The 15,522-nt window shown below is 40.9% G+C and overlaps 2 protein-coding genes across 3 annotated transcripts; both read left to right on the top strand.

Annotated features, from left to right (window-relative positions):
- Nucleotides 1–785: 785 nt before the first annotated feature.
- On the top strand, nucleotides 786–4,068 carry ccndx (cyclin Dx). Its single transcript, XM_031318969.2, has 4 exons — nucleotides 786–1,225; nucleotides 1,331–1,546; nucleotides 2,702–3,028; nucleotides 3,839–4,068. The coding sequence occupies exons 1-4, from the start codon at nucleotides 974–976 to the stop codon at nucleotides 3,986–3,988; spliced, it is 945 nt and encodes a 314-aa protein (XP_031174829.1). The 5' UTR covers nucleotides 786–973; the 3' UTR covers nucleotides 3,989–4,068.
- Nucleotides 4,069–4,729: 661 nt separating this feature from the next.
- nucb1 (nucleobindin 1) lies at nucleotides 4,730–11,107 on the top strand. 2 transcript variants are annotated; one of them, XM_031319031.2, is made up of 13 exons: nucleotides 4,730–4,841; nucleotides 6,162–6,285; nucleotides 6,378–6,485; nucleotides 6,612–6,744; nucleotides 7,471–7,574; nucleotides 7,859–8,044; nucleotides 8,450–8,540; nucleotides 8,632–8,690; nucleotides 8,925–9,017; nucleotides 9,135–9,224; nucleotides 10,132–10,302; nucleotides 10,493–10,610; nucleotides 10,736–11,107. In XM_031319031.2, the coding sequence occupies exons 1-13, from the start codon at nucleotides 4,837–4,839 to the stop codon at nucleotides 10,819–10,821; spliced, it is 1,368 nt and encodes a 455-aa protein (XP_031174891.1). In that variant the 5' UTR covers nucleotides 4,730–4,836; the 3' UTR covers nucleotides 10,822–11,107. The 2 variants fall into 2 exon arrangements, with proteins under 2 accessions (XP_031174891.1, XP_031174892.1); XM_031319032.2 differs by having other exon boundaries at nucleotides 4,730–4,990.
- Nucleotides 11,108–15,522: the final 4,415 nt, after the last annotated feature.

The raw sequence follows: 15,522 nt of genomic DNA, 5'->3' as shown, positions 1-15,522 counted from the left end.
CCTTACAGATTGCTGTTAATTTCAATAATTTGGTCTGAAGAGGTAAAACTATCCAGTATTTCATAAGAAAAAGTAAAGATTGGCGAAATGTTTAAAATAATATGTAGAAAATTGTCATGCCGACCCTGACGAAGTTTGAAAAACCATGATTTGGAACATTATTAGACACTAAAGTAGTGGAATTATTAAAATAGTAAAGATTATCTCTTAAAGACAAATTAATAATAAATGGTAAATGTAATAAATATCAGTACTTGAGGATCTTTATCTAACCACAGCAGACGTTGACATATTTCCTCTGGTGCTCACATTGTAAACAAACCCTCCTCCTTTTGTCATCCATTCCCATTGTCAGAATCTGTATATGACCTTTTCTCTCCCCTCTCTGCCTCTCACCCCTCGTAGCCTTTTCTTTTCCTTCCTTCTCTCTTTCACTGTCGAAGACAAGCTGTTGCTCTGTCCCTGCGGGCCACTCCCTCACTTGTCTGCTCCCCCCCCCCCCCCCGCCTCCCTCTCTCCCTTGCTCTCCTTCTTTCTCCCTCTCCCCACCTGTTGAAGCAATTGTTGCACAGACCATATTGTTGTCTTCTTATTATTTTATGTCACTCACGAGGGTCCACGCCCCTTTTTTTACACTCTTTTTCCTCCCCTCTGTGCCACTCCCTCTCTCTCTCTCTCTCTCTCTCTCTCTCTCTCTCTCTCTCTCTCTCTCTCTCTCTCTCTCTCTCTCTCTCTCTCTCTCTGTCTCTCTCTGTCCCTGCTGGGTATAAAAGTCAGAGACGAGAGTTGAGCAGTGATATTCAACAGATCACCACAGGAAGCCCAAACTACTTCAACAAGGAAAAAGGATTTCCCAGCTTCTGTTTACCTGCAGAACACCCAGCTTCCTCAGGTGACAGAGGGACATTAGCTGCCGCCTTTCTTTCCCATTTGGACGTAAACACGTTGATATTTTACCCAGCAGGCTGTGCAGATGGACAGAGGCATGTCTGTGTCTCTGTGGTGTGAGGAGGTGGAGGACCAGAGTCAGGACCAGAACCAGACTGAGGCCCAAACCCAGGGCTCGTCTCAGCTGCGAGCCGCCTGGGACCCCACCGTGTCCGGCCATCGTGTGATCCAGAGGCTGCTTCATGTGGAGGAGAGGTACATGCCCTCCATACTCTACATCACCCTCATCCAGCGGGAGCCAGAGCGTAGGGAGGAGCTCGCCAAATGGGCCCTGGAGGTATGAAACTCTTTCACGCTCCAGTTTCCCTTCGTGGTGCAGGATGAGTTATGTCATCACGGCAGCTGTGATGCTGATGCCTCACATCTTTCTCCTTCTCCCCAGGTGTGCTGTGAGTGTGGCTGTGATGAGGCAGTGTTCCCCCTGTCTGTCTCTCTGATGGATAGGTTCCTGTCAGACTCTTTGGCTCTACCTGTGTCACCATACTGCCTGGCTGCCGGCTGCATCCTCATCGCCTCCAAACTCACAGAGTGTGACAACGTCACCGCTGACACTCTCTGTGCTGCAGCTGAATACAGCTTCCAGCCTTCGGACCTGAGGGTGAGTCAGTCACACAGCATCCACACATGTGGGTACAAATGGGATTCTTTGAGACCTCACAGTCAGGGCGGTAGTGGAGTCTGAGCAGAGGTTGGGTCGTTTCCAGCTGTGGGTCCCTGATATCATCATCGCTTTTAACCCCACTTACAGTTGCATTGAGCATAGGTCTTAAGGGCTAAACTCAGTTACACCTTGGTTTTAAAAGTAGAATACCTTTCACCTTTTTACAGTGTTCTTACTCTAAAGATTTGTAGCAGCCATACTATATCAAACTAATGTAAAGATAGGATGTTAAAGTCAAATGAGGGAATTTTTCTACTATTTGTGATGCCTCAGCCCACTTAAAACTTTAATTTACAATCCAATAGGGCTACAAATAACTTTTTTTAATTAGGCCTACTGGTTTTTCTATCACTTATATTTAACTGATTAATTAAATACTTTAAACTGTAAATTAGATGAAATGACAACAGATGCCTCATAAGTTACGAGAGCCCCAAATGATGCATGTGGATGACAATGACAAAACAATTAGGGCTGTAACCAATGACTATTTTCATCATCAATCAATCTGCCAGTTATTATTTTGATTTATCGATTATTCGTTGGTCTATGAAATGTCAGAATATAGTGAAAAAAAGTCCAATCACAACTTCCCAGAGCCCAGGGTGATGTCTTTATACTGTATGTCTTGATTTGTCTGACAAAAAGTCCTAAACCCAAAGGACTACAGTTTATTATGATGTATGGTGAAGAGAAGCAGCAGATATTCCATTTGAGGAGTTGGAACCTGAGAAATTCAAAAAGAAAATCACAATTTTTGCTTAATGAATGAAACAATGAATTAATTATCAGCATATTGCCATCAATCGACTAATCGACTAACCATTTCAGCTAATTTTTAATCAATACAATCCAGTATTGGTGCTTTTATCCCATGCCCATCCCATTTAGAATTTAAAATTGGGGCAACTGACTAATTGTAATTACTGAACTCACTGAAGTCGAATGCATGACTTCAACACCATATTTAAGATCTATCACAATGTAACAATAACTAAATCCTCTATAATATCTCACATCACAATTTCTGTATTATAACAATGTTACACAATCATTTCTGACTGCTACATGCACCCATCTTCCCTCCATCAGGAGATGGAGCGTGTCATCCTCGCCACCCTCCGATGGGACACAGCAGCAGTGACTCCGCAGGACTTCCTCCCACACTTTCTTGCCTCCGTGGAGGAGAGAGGAGATGGAGACAGTGGTGACTGTAAGGAGGGGCTGCTCTCCACCCTGCGGCGGCACAGCGACACGCTGGCTGCCATGTGTGCCTGTGACTCCCGCTTTCTGGGAGCTCCACCGTCACTTGTTGCTGCGGCATCACTGAACTGTGCTCTGAGGGGTCTGGGCAACAAGGGCCCCGCTCAGCTGGCTGTAATGAGTGATGCACTGGCCGAGCTCTGCCAGGCTGATCTGGTGAGTACACCTGCAAAGTCTGAGGCTGCACATAGACCTATTTATCTGATTTTTTTTTGTGATTAGCAATTTCTATTTTTCAAACAACACACAAAACATACAATTCGCCACATGAACATATCCCCTCTCCTTCGTCATCACCACCCACCCGGACAAGAAAAGATGACACAGTCACTACAATATTCCAGACAATTCAACAAAATAGTAACAAAATAGACAATAAACCAAATAAACATCTGTATAAATGACAACACCATAAGCCAATCATACACGTCTCTCCCCAGCACAAAGCTTCTCAGGAGTCCTACAGAAAGCTCAGGTACTTCCCCCATTTTCTAGTGTAGACATCCAATCTGGCAAACCATTTACTTGACATTTTTTCAAACGCCGCCACTCTAGCCATCTCACAAGCCCACTGCTGGAGTAACCCTTCATTCTTCCATCCTTTTAAAATAATCTGTCTGGCTATCATTAAACTAGTCTGGAGCCAGCTTCTTATGTGCTTATCCATCCTGCTTAGGATAGACCCATCTCCCAGAACAAATAATCTTGGGCTGAATGGAACCTGGCTCCCTGCTATCCGACATAGGTCATCATGTATCTATTTATCTGATTTGATTATTCAGGTTTTTTTTTTTTTTTTTTTTTTTTTTTTTGCAGGAGTGAGAGTTGCAAAAATAATCAGTTTTAAGCAACAGACTCAGTACACTTGTGTATAGAGGGATATGTTTGTTTTACAGGCATGCCATCATGTATATATTATTATATTTATATTGATATCATTTATTCTCTCTGTGCCTTGCATCCCAGGTAGTGCTGCAGTGCTACAGTGACATGATCGAATATGCCCTCCGACAGCGGCTGAGGAGTGGGCTTCAGCAGGGCCCCATGGAGAAGGATGAAGAGGTGGAGAACGAAAGACCCGGGACACCTACTGACATGAGAGAGATTGATTTCTAAACACTGAATCAACTGTTGCATTGAAAGTGTGAATCAATCAAAACCTTTCATCAAAGTTCATCAGTCAAACTGATATATATATATATATATATATATATATATATATATATATATATATATATATATATATAGATTATGACCTCAAAATGATCTGACATGTTTATTGATGATTATGATTATTTTATTGAGTGACTGTTAATTTATTTTTATCTTTATTTATTAGTGAACAATTTTTGCAATTATGTGTTTCGCATGTGCCATATTTTATTATCTATTTCTATTAATTTTATTGTAGGCCTAGATGTTATTTTGATGCATAATATTTATACTTTTTATTTATTTATTATTAATTACACGTGCAATTGTTGACTCTTTCGATGTTAATTTATTTCAACTTGCCATGACTTTGTGTTTGTGTACTGAATTAAATATACAACAAATCTATTTTTCAAAGCAATTAAACGTTTAAAACGTTTGTACATATGTTGCATCCGTGTGTTATTTACCAATGGGATAATGCTGCGTTCACTTAGTATTCATAGGCTAGTACTTACGAAACATAAGCTTGTGTTACAATTCATTCTACTTTTGGTATGATATAATTACCCCCTTAAAGTACAGCTACAAGAGCAAATGTGTTGATGGCTGATTTATCTCTTTAAATCGTGGGTTTCTGACCTATTTTAGGCTGTTGTACGAAAAAATAAACATGAATACACTATTTCCGACAGATCATGAAGGCAGCATGTTGGAACCACAGCTGCAATCTCATGACGTCAAATTTATCCGACGCGAATACAGACCACTTTGAGCATCCGATCCGATCGGATCAGATAATATAAATACACATGCGGTAAGAGAGCAGCTATTAAAAGATACTGTGTTTTATAACACATTTTAATTGTCGTTTTTTTTATCGGCGGAGTTTAAAGGAACAATTTATAGAACATCGTGACATACTAAGAGCTACAACGCAGGTAGAAGACGTGTCTACAGCTCACGGTAAGGGATACCCAGGTTCTGTTATATCACCTCTAAAATGACCTTTTAAAAAACGAATATGGTTTAAATGTTGTTAAAACCAAAACGTAATTCACTCAAGCTATAGGTTTAATCTCACAGGTGATTCCACGTATGCAAATATGTTTTTTTGTGTTGAGACCTCCTCTCATCCGCCTCCGTGTTGTCCCTGTTTTAAGATAGCTAGTTAGCTAACGTTAACTAGCTACAGACACGAAGGATACCTAACTTATAATAGTAATGTGCTATTATAACCGTCTTATTTTAACCGTGTTAAGTAACACTTCTGGTGTTAAAAACTAAATGTATGCTGTTAATTCAGCTCGCCAACTAGCTAAGTGTTCCTGCTCAAAATGTATCGTTTGGCCAAGCAATCCACCTAAGAAATTTGATATTATGTTTTCCGCTTCTCGGTGAAGGCGTCTACAGAAATAAAACAAATTAAGAGTTTTTACAACTCTCTTAAGTCTCCTGGTAAATTCGGCATGCAATGTTTACTCCAGAGACAAACTAATTACACTTAAATCCGAAAATGATGAGTTATCAATGACTCTGTTACGTCGGAGTTAATTATTAGTTACTATGTTTCCAGGTGTGATTCGGACTTGAGTCATGTAGTAGTTAGGGAAACATATTGTGATTAACACTGTCTGCACCTTTAAATGCAAGTCTGACACTGGTCATGTGGAGGATAAATTAAGCGGCCGTCCCGTGTTGCCCTCGTCTACCGTTACATTGAAGATATCTACATAATGAATGCAGTAGTGTTCAAGCAACTATAAACCAAACTTGGTGCAGTACTATACTGCTCAATTACAGAATTGTTTTATAGTTTGCATGTGAACATAATTTAAAATTTCTTGTTTAGTTTTTTATGGTCTAAATTTGTATAGTATGGACTGTGGCAAATAAAAGAGGGAAGTGGATTATTTTTGAAGAAAGCTTTGCACACCTGTTATACAACACATCGATCGCACAAGATCTGGTGTCAGCTATTATGTTGGAGAACAACTGACACTCACTCTAAGACATTTATCTTGGTTTTTATTTCTCACACACCTCTGCCTCTTGTTCTTTTCTGTGCTAAAATTGTAGCCTTTCGGTCAAAGCTTTGCATGCAGTATTGTAACATGCGTTGTTGTTTATTTTGAAGGAGGATGACCTTAAAACCTAGCTGGCTGCTGCTTCTATCCATCTCTGCTGGGGTCTGGTCAGTGCCTATCGATCGCAATGGAGACAACCAGGAAGCAAAAGAGGACGTGCCGGAGGAGAACGCGGTAATGACCTTAGTAGTCTCAGTCATGTAGCCTACTGTAGTTTAGATTCAGTTTGTTGCCAATAACCCGTCCTTTACAACACACTCTTGCAGGACACAGGCCTGTACTACGACAGGTATCTCAGAGAGGTGATTGAGGTTTTGGAGACAGACCCTCACTTCAGAGAGAAACTGCAAACAGCCAACACAGAGGACATCAAGGTCAGCATCCATTTCACCTTCATTCATGCCCAATACCGGGAAACACTCCGAAAGCTTTCTGGTTTACCTTTTACAGGTGCCATTTAATCTGTTCCTCTCACCTGTATGTCTTGTGTTTTCCGTCAGAATGGCCGTCTCAGTAAAGAGCTGGACCTGGTCGGTCACCATGTGAGGACGCGCCTGGATGAGCTGAAGCGTCAGGAAGTTTCACGCCTCAGGATGTTGCTCAAGGCCAAACTGGACAGCACCAACACACAGAGTGAGTGGACTCATTCTCCTGTTGACCACTGCAGAGGGAGAGGGAGAGTGTTTGGATTTACATACCTCTGTAGATTGTATCAGATTTAATTTAAAGATCTCTGGTGGAAAATTGGATGGTTGGTGTATCAGAGGAAGACATACAAATGACAAATACTAATGTTTAAGGTGGTATTGTCTTTTTTTATAAGTAGTTTATTATGTACTAAATTATACAATTATAATGTATGTTATTTCCTGCATAAAATGTCATATGTTGAAAATGATCTGTCTTCAAATCTTACTAGTAACTAATAAATACCACATTTCACATTTGAATCTACATTCTGTACTGTGTGAAGCAATAGGTTTGCATTTGTGACAACTGTAGCCAAAGTTTTAGTTACTTGAAAACTAACTAGAGTTATTAATTTAAAAGATTGACTTTACTTACTTACTTACTTTAATTACTTGTTTGGTCCTTCAACTAATCAACCGCTACACTAATTGTCACATGCCAGTAACCGCTTCAGACAGATTTTAGCAGTGTAAGCGTTGATAGACGTTCATGTAAAATATTGGCCAAAAATAAAAATATACACATGAATAGAAGTTAGTAAGGTGTGTATTGAGAGAGGAATGTAGCCCCTCGGGCACAGAGATGTGTTCAGTGTGTGCAGGACATAATGGAAGTCATGTGTGTCAAAAGTCCAGCATGTGTCTGTTAATTGCTGTGTCTGCTGTGAAGGCCTGCAGATGGACCACGCCTCCCTGCTGAAGCAGTTTGAACATCTGGACCCCCACAATCAAAACACCTTCGAGGCCAAAGACCTCGAGCTGCTAATCTCGACGGTAAGATCCTCCAGAGATAATCAAAAACTGGATTTTTTTTTTGTTGACCCCAGAGACTGAAAAATCAGTCAGTTGGTTTTATGTTCTGACAAGATTTGAATTGGACACGAGTAAGTGACGGATCCTGTCACAGTCCAACAGAATCAGAATTACACTGATCAGACTCGAGGGTGCTACAATTACAGGTCCAAACGTGATGGCAGACCTACTGGTAATTGTTCCAGACACCATATGTGACCCCTCTTTGATTTCAAGATGACAGCCCCTGTCTGGCTTTGTTCTAGGCCACCAAGGACCTGGAGAACTACGACGCAGAGAGACACGAGGAGTTCAAGCGCTATGAGATGCTGAAGGAGCACGAGAGACGCGAGTACCTGAAGGGCCTGGACCAGGAGAAGAGGGAGACGGAGGAGAAGAGACTGCAGGAGCTTAAGGACAAACACCACCAGCACCCTAAAGTCAATGCTCCGGTACGCACAAACGCACCCACGTTGGTTATTCGGTGGAAAGAAGTGGAAGTGAATCAGAATCAGTTTTATTGGCCAAGTATACTTACATACACAAGGAAGAGTGTAGAGAGTTACTATATACATTCAACAAATAGACATGTAGTAGTAAACATTCAGTAGACAAATAGTAATATAGACACATATTGTACAATAGAGACAACAATATACATATAGGCACATATCAACATAGTATACAAAATACAAATATACAAATAAGACATACTATCAAGACAAGTACACACGGAGTGGGATGTAAAGTGCAAAAGGTAATAGTGCAAAGTAGTGTGCAAGATGCATATTGCAATGATAAGTATCGAAGTATAGAATGCTCTCTTACATGTTTTGCTGCATTTTTCCCATATCCAGGGTAGTGTCGCTCAGCTACGGGAAGTTTGGGAGGAGACAGATGGACTGGATCCTCAGGAGTTTAACCCCAAAACATTTTTTAAACTGCATGGTGGGTGACACCTCTTGCTTTAACCCCTGTCCTTTATTCATATCACGCCGGTAAGTTCAACATGAATAAACTTCTTCTCTGCCCTGTTTAGATACAAATGAAGATGGTGTTTTAGATGAACAAGAATTGGAGGCTCTCTTCACTAAAGAGGTAAGGAACCCTACATTATATCGTAGCTTTAAAATCAAGGTTTTTACTAGTTTGGTTTTACAATGAAACTGCTTAAAATGACATGACAGAATATCAAAAAATGGATGATCATCTATTTGAAAATACAGCTGTTTTGTCTGTGTATCGCAGACTTTTTAAAAGCAGAAGTTTTGAACCTGACCGCAGTGATATGCACAGCAGCCCTGTAACATCTGTTCATTTCTCTTCCTCCAGCTGGAGAAGGTCTACGACCCGAAGAATGAGGAAGACGACATGATGGAGATGGAGGAAGAAAGGCTTCGGATGAGGGAGCATGTCATGAAGAATGTGAGTCTTAATCATTTACTCTTATCTGCTCTTGTTTGACTCCTATGCCGTGAGTCACTCTCCACTTTTCTCTCTGCTTTGCTGCGACTGATGCAGCGTACGTTTCTGTGTTAAAAGGTGGACGCAAATAAAGATCGTCTCGTCAGCCTGGAGGAGTTCCTGAAATCCACTGAGAAGAAGGAGTTCAGTAATCCCAAAGAGTGGGAGGTAAAGAGCCCAGAGGTGGCCTGAAAGTCTGCAAAGTGGGCGGGTGATTAGAGGGTCTGTGGTTCAAATCCCAGGACAAGCTGGGGAAATGTGTATGTGGGGAAGTTAAATGGGTAACACTATTCTAATCCCAACTCGCAGATCTGAAGTGGCTGCTGTGAATAGAGGTAATGTAGTGTAATGTTGCGTTTAGTTAAAAGAGCAATTTAGCACTGCACCGCTACAAAACTGTTGGATTTAGGCTGGGCAGTTTAGAAAAAAAGATTTAAAAAAAATAATTCAGCAGAACCAGAAAGATTTTCATTTTTATTTCACACATTGCTCTTTCTTTTCAAAACATGGCGCCTACAATTCCACAATGCTGTGTTATGCTAGTAGCGGCTAATGTAGCCTTGAGCCTGTAGCCTTAAGAAGAGATAAGGAGCGGCTACTTCTTTCTAACTTCACACCCCCAGATTTAAAAATGTTCAAACTTTTAGTCTTGAGGGCATTCATTAGTGTGTGTGTGTGTGTGTGTGTGTGTGTGTGTCTAAATATGAGGAGTTTGAATGTGATGAAAATATAAATAAAGTATAATATTTGTAGTTTTTATAATATGGAGCTAGCAGTACGTCTTGTATGACTAACAGATTTCTCCTCCAGTAAAGCAGGGGAGTAATAATTTTGTGACATAAAGAGCGTCCCAAGCATCTGCAAAGCCTACAACAGTGGACTATATGCCTTCCTTTTAGTTTAAAGTATGTTTGTATAATATATACATTTGCATGCAAAATAAAGATCCAGACAGAAGCAGAACCAACTCGTGAGTTTATGTGCATGAGTATGGTGAAGCCTTTACAAAACCATGAGGTTTCAGTAGTGGTGTGAATACCTTGCATTACATCGGTTCCCACTGCTGTCTCTGTAGACTCTGGAAACCAGACCGGTGTACACCGAGGAAGAGCTGCAGCGATTTGAGGTTGAACTCCGGGACAAAGAGGAGGAGCTGAAGAGGAAGGCAGAGAATCTGCGTCAGCAGCAGGACCTGCTGAAGGAGAGAGGCAAAGCCCTGGAGGCCCAGAGGAGAGAGTACCAGCAGGTAAGCCGTGTCCCGCCACGTCAGTCACGGCTTTACGTATGTCGTCTGCAACTGGGTTAAAGAAAGGATCCCATGACATCATCATATAGGGGTCAAACTTGAATTATACTAACTCAACAGCCAGTTTTCAGCCTGTAATAACACTGAAGCATGTTCGAATGATAATTCAATTGCGATGTTTCAATTTCAGGCTGTATTAGAGATGTCCCAGAGACAGAAGGAACAGCAGGCAGCAGGCGGGCAGCCTCCTGCAGGTCCTCATGGAGAACTACAGTTCCAACCAGAGATACAACAAGTGGAAGATAAAGGTAAGCAATTTCAGATATGGTAAATGTCTTATTGTTGGTAAGGATTTATTTTGTCGTGGATCTTATTGAGCGGATCTTTGTTCTCTCTCTCTCTCTCTCTCTCTCTCCCACTCTCTCTCTCCCAGAGGCAAAAGTCCCAGCTGAGCACCAAGCCGAGCCCCCGAATAATCTGCCTGCAGAGCCTCCACAGAATCTGCCTTTACACACTTAATGCAGCACGCTCTGACAGCCTTAACACACACACACACACACACACACACACACACACACACACACACACACACACTCTGTGATTTGCACTGACACAGATATCCAGATGGGTTCCTCAAACTAAATTATGTGAACTGTATGTATAAATTCAGACAGACTTGGCTCGTGAACCATGACATATCGTACTGTGTGTTCATCTTTGTGGTCTACGTTAGATTTAAAGACCTTAAATGGCCTTCAGTGTAAAATTATGAACATCTTCAAATAAAGTCTTAATTTAAACCAAACTTCTTGAAATCAATCTATTTTGGGGGCCAGTGGCCGGGATAAATTTCCACTGTATACACTCCAGCTTCCTCTCCTCACTGCTACCTGTCATTCCACAGTGATGCTGCGTGAGATTGTCCTCCATGCAGGTCAGTCAGAAAGCAGCTACCTTCCTTGAAATTCTGAGCACTGGGTGACACTCATTAGATGCAGCTTGCTGAATCTGAAATGCAACCTTTTTAGAGAATCAAATGATTATAAAAAGACTGGAGACAAATCAAAACGTTGAAAAACAAAAATGACATTAGTGGGCTGGTTGTAACAATAAATTCTGTACATGTTGGGGGGGGGGGGGGGCTTATTGTCTCACAGGCCAGATCTGGCACATGAGCCATCAGATGGTATATGTATGGTATATGCTGTAATGTAATATTGTATTTATATGTAAGAGCAGTTAGATACAAACTACTATAATAACAGCATACATTACAATAGAATAATATAAGTAATAATACAGTATGGAGAGAAGTGGGTGAGAATGGAAGGTGTGTGTGTGTGTGTGTGTGTGTGTCATCCTGTTGGGAAGTGTTTTTGTGCTCCCAGCCCCCCCCCCACCCCCTCTGGGTGTCACTGCAGACCTGGGCCTGTTGTCCATTGTCATGGCTCCCCAGGGACTTGCTGATGCTTGTTGTTGTCCAGCTGATGAGATGTCGCCACTCAGGGCATTCCTATCAGCATTCCTCTAACCCGCTGACCTCCCGTGACCCACAGGGCCCCTCCTCTCCTGTTGTCCATGCAGCTGCCTGCTGTCAGTCACCGCTGTCATATCGGTCCAAATAAAGACGTCTTCAGGAAGCTGCCTGGATCATCAAGTCAGTGTTTATCATTATGCAATCCCTAAAGTTCAGACACAGTAGATTTATTTTGGAATGCTGAGTCCTGTGGATATAGAAGCAAATACAGTGTGTTATTGAGCGTAACCGTGACCTTTATATATGCACAAACCTTTATTTTTGGATATTTTCCAGCCTATATCAATACATAAAATACACGTAGTTTTAGCACAAATACGTAATGCAAAACAGGTAGACCAATATAGGTGTATTCAGTTCATAATTAAGTGTTGTATTAAAGGACAAACTCACAGTGAAAAAGTGCCAGTTCTGCAATCAGTCCAATGTTATTTGATCTTTGCACTATTCTTCAGTGTGGTTACGTTCGTGTACTGCTGCTATAACAGAACATTCCCCTCCGGGGATAAATAATGTATCTATATATCTTTGTCAGCAGTAGAATAATACTGGAAGATACCAACATTGTATTTTAAAGCTGATGTTATGTTGACGGATACAAATAGCATACCGAGATACATAATTAATGTGTCTGTAATGCAAAAGTGAGAGTATGGCAATACATCTGTTTGATGCTTTAAAAAAACGTACTTCCTTAATTTAAAACATTCAAATTATAAACTAAAATTAGGATGGAAACTCGCTGTTAAAGCCAATTTTGTACGCTAAAATAAAAACACAATTAAGACTAACTTTAAAATGCCTTTCAGAACTGAAAGAAATCACGAAAAACTAAGCTGAAGTTGAGGTATGTACCTATACGTCACCTTCTCCTCCATCTTCCATCCGCCACTACCGACACCCGCCTCTCCTGCGATCTGATTGGCTGACAGACCAAGCCTTTCAGGAGTGGTGATGGTGACAAAGTTTTACTGACATAAGTAACGGGTGATTTAATTATAAGGGGGAAAAAAAAACATTTTATTCAATTTGTTTGAATAGAATAATCCCTAATACATCCCCCAAATGACTCACCTTATGAACTTGCAACAACAGTTCTGGTTATTTTAAAGTTGTTTATTGCTGGTTGACCTTTTAAAAGTTCCTCAAATAAAAACTGCGAATCCATGATGGTTGTTTAAAATCTAGACTTTTGGGCTAAAAAAAAAAACTATGATGGCAGTGCGTTGCAGTTCCCTTATCGAGCCGCTAGAGGGTGTAATTGTTTAATTATTTTGGCAAGTTCCATACCACTCACTGTGAGGATAATTGAGGAAATAATTCTCATTCTAATGATGTCCATTGGTTTTGTTTTTAAAGGTATAAAACTGCAATAAAGTGCAGTTAGAAGTAAGTTGTGAGCATAGACTGTAAACATAAGCTTGTGAGGCTGTGAGGAGTTTATGTGGTGATGTGTTTCTTTAAGACCCAGCATCTTTACCGAAGAGGAGAGATGAGGTAAGATGAACGATGGGAGGTCGTCAAGGTACACAGAAACACACAGACAGGGAAGCGGAAGCACTGTTATTTCTCTTCAGAATTAAGTTTCAACTTGTTTGTCTTTATGTTTTAGGTTATATAACGAATTGATTTATCAGTCATTACCATAGACAGATATGTAAATATGACCCTAATATTTACAGTCTATGGTCATTACTCCTTTTTTTTTTTTTTTTTAAAGATTGATAGGCTACTATAGCCTATTGCTCATTTTCAACAAAAGATACACGTCCACAAGGATTCAATACAGGTCACCTGTCCTAGATCCCTGTTCGCTGTCCTGTAGATCAGTGTTTTTTTTTTTTTGGCTTGTGATGCTTTAAAGCAAATGTCATTGAGTAAAATGAATTATCAATTCTGATTGAAATAAAACCAAACATATGTATTAAAGATTTTAACAAGATTCACAGGTTTTATTTGTTGCGTCATGCTCATACAAAATGTGCAGTCAAAGACAGGTTAGCATACCCTTAAGGCAACAAGCTAGTGCAATAAATAATAATTGTTTAATTACTTTTGCTTCATTTATCTGCTATTATTGACTTGTGAAGTAGCCTACTTTGTTAAAAAAAAATTATTTATTTATTTATTATTATTATTATTATTATTATTATTATTATAAATTATATATTAAATGGTAATTAGAATAAAGGGAAATATAAAGGATAGAATTTCAATTATAAAACATTTAAAAAAGATGTAATTAAATCCATATACTTGGTATATATATATATATATATATATATATATGTGTGTGTGTTTAATGTTTTATAGACGTGCATGTTTTATTCTGAAAAGTCCTGACCGGATGTTGGCGGTGTTTTCTGCGTGTAACTTGCTTGGCGCCGCGGCTGAGCCGAACCGTCGCTCCCTCAGCTGAGAGAGGGAGGGGATGGGGCAGGCTGGTAACCGGGCTGGAACGGGGAGAAGCTGCAGCCTCCGTCTCTCAGGTGCTCTGATGGAGTGAGCCGGGCAACGATGCGCCTTTACTTCCTTTCTCTGTCGACCATGGAGAGGGTAAGACACACAAACCCTTTGGGGGCGGCTGAAATCCACCGTGATGTTCGGTACACAGATCTAGCTGTGCGTTCGACCGTCCAGCTGTTTTTATGGGTGGGGGGAGTGGGGTGGTGCGGGGAGGGGGGCAGTGGGGTGTTGATAGGAAATAGACGCCTTGCAGTCGGAATAAAGCCAAAGCGGCGCTCCGTTTTCCAACGTTTAGGTTTATCACAGCACTAAAAATAATCCAATTGAATGATATCGTCTGATTGAATGTGTTAATTAGGCCTACATCATTTACAGCATGATTGGCACCTCCTGCCATGATGTGATAGCGGTGTGAGGCTATATATCCTGCACAGCCCTACATGCATTAAATGCATGTGTTTCGCCTATTTAGGTCATTTATTATGTTAAGACGGCAATTAATTTCCCGTCCTGACAACCTGAGGATAATAAGCCTCCTGAATCACCCAGAGTATTTCTACAGATGGGTTCCGGAGCCGTAGAAAGGAACCTATTTCCGCACGTAATTACAATTCATGATGACACCCTTTTTTCTCACATGAATGTATGAAACAGCGCCGCATCTTTCTGCTACCTACAGGCCTGATAATTGTTCTGTGTTTCCGTAACGACTGCTGAGGGAAAGGTACCATTAACGACTCATTTCCGTGCATCATCCGCATTCATTTTTACCATTATGACTATGGACGCTCGGCTACATAGAGCCAAGACATGCACTGATGGATGAATTAGCCGATACGTTGAGTATCGCGATGCCAGTCAGTGGAAGAGAGAGAGAGAACGCTGCTGCAATAGCAATGGCTATTCTTTCTTTCTTTGAGGTCTGGAGAAACGCCTGAGAAAGGTGTGTGTGTGTGTGTGTGTGTGTGTGTGTGTGTGTGTCAGGATGGATCATATATGAGTGATGTTATACAGTCTTTATTATATTTATATCATCATCTTCTGTCCCTCCATTATTTTTTTAATATCAGATTTAACTCACATTTGCCTAAACATATCCTCTCCCTTTTTTCTTCTTCTCTTTGCAGGTTCATCTCTCATCTCAGTGAAGCCTGGGCCGGGGGGGGGTCAGAGGTCATCCACCAAACCTGCACTTCTCCCTCCTACCCCAGAACCCC

Source organism: Sander lucioperca, chromosome 21, assembly GCF_008315115.2.
Source record: "Sander lucioperca isolate FBNREF2018 chromosome 21, SLUC_FBN_1.2, whole genome shotgun sequence".
Taxonomy (NCBI): Eukaryota; Metazoa; Chordata; class Actinopteri; order Perciformes; family Percidae; genus Sander; species Sander lucioperca.
This window is presented reverse-complemented; position numbering and strand designations above follow the sequence as displayed.

Excerpts from the sequence above, each read along its gene's own strand:
- nucb1 (XM_031319031.2), top strand. Across the intron at positions 6,286-6,377 it reads ACGTGCCGGAGGAGAACGCG|GACACAGGCCTGTACTACGA; the intron begins GTAATGACCTTA and ends ACACTCTTGCAG. Across the intron at positions 10,611-10,735 it reads ACAACAAGTGGAAGATAAAG|AGGCAAAAGTCCCAGCTGAG; the intron begins GTAAGCAATTTC and ends TCTCTCTCCCAG.
- ccndx (XM_031318969.2), top strand. The coding sequence starts at position 974 with ATGGACAGAGGCATGTCTGTGTCTCTGTGGTGTGAGGAGGTGGAGGAC. Across the intron at positions 1,547-2,701 it reads TCCAGCCTTCGGACCTGAGG|GAGATGGAGCGTGTCATCCT; the intron begins GTGAGTCAGTCA and ends TCCCTCCATCAG. Across the intron at positions 3,029-3,838 it reads AGCTCTGCCAGGCTGATCTG|GTAGTGCTGCAGTGCTACAG; the intron begins GTGAGTACACCT and ends CTTGCATCCCAG.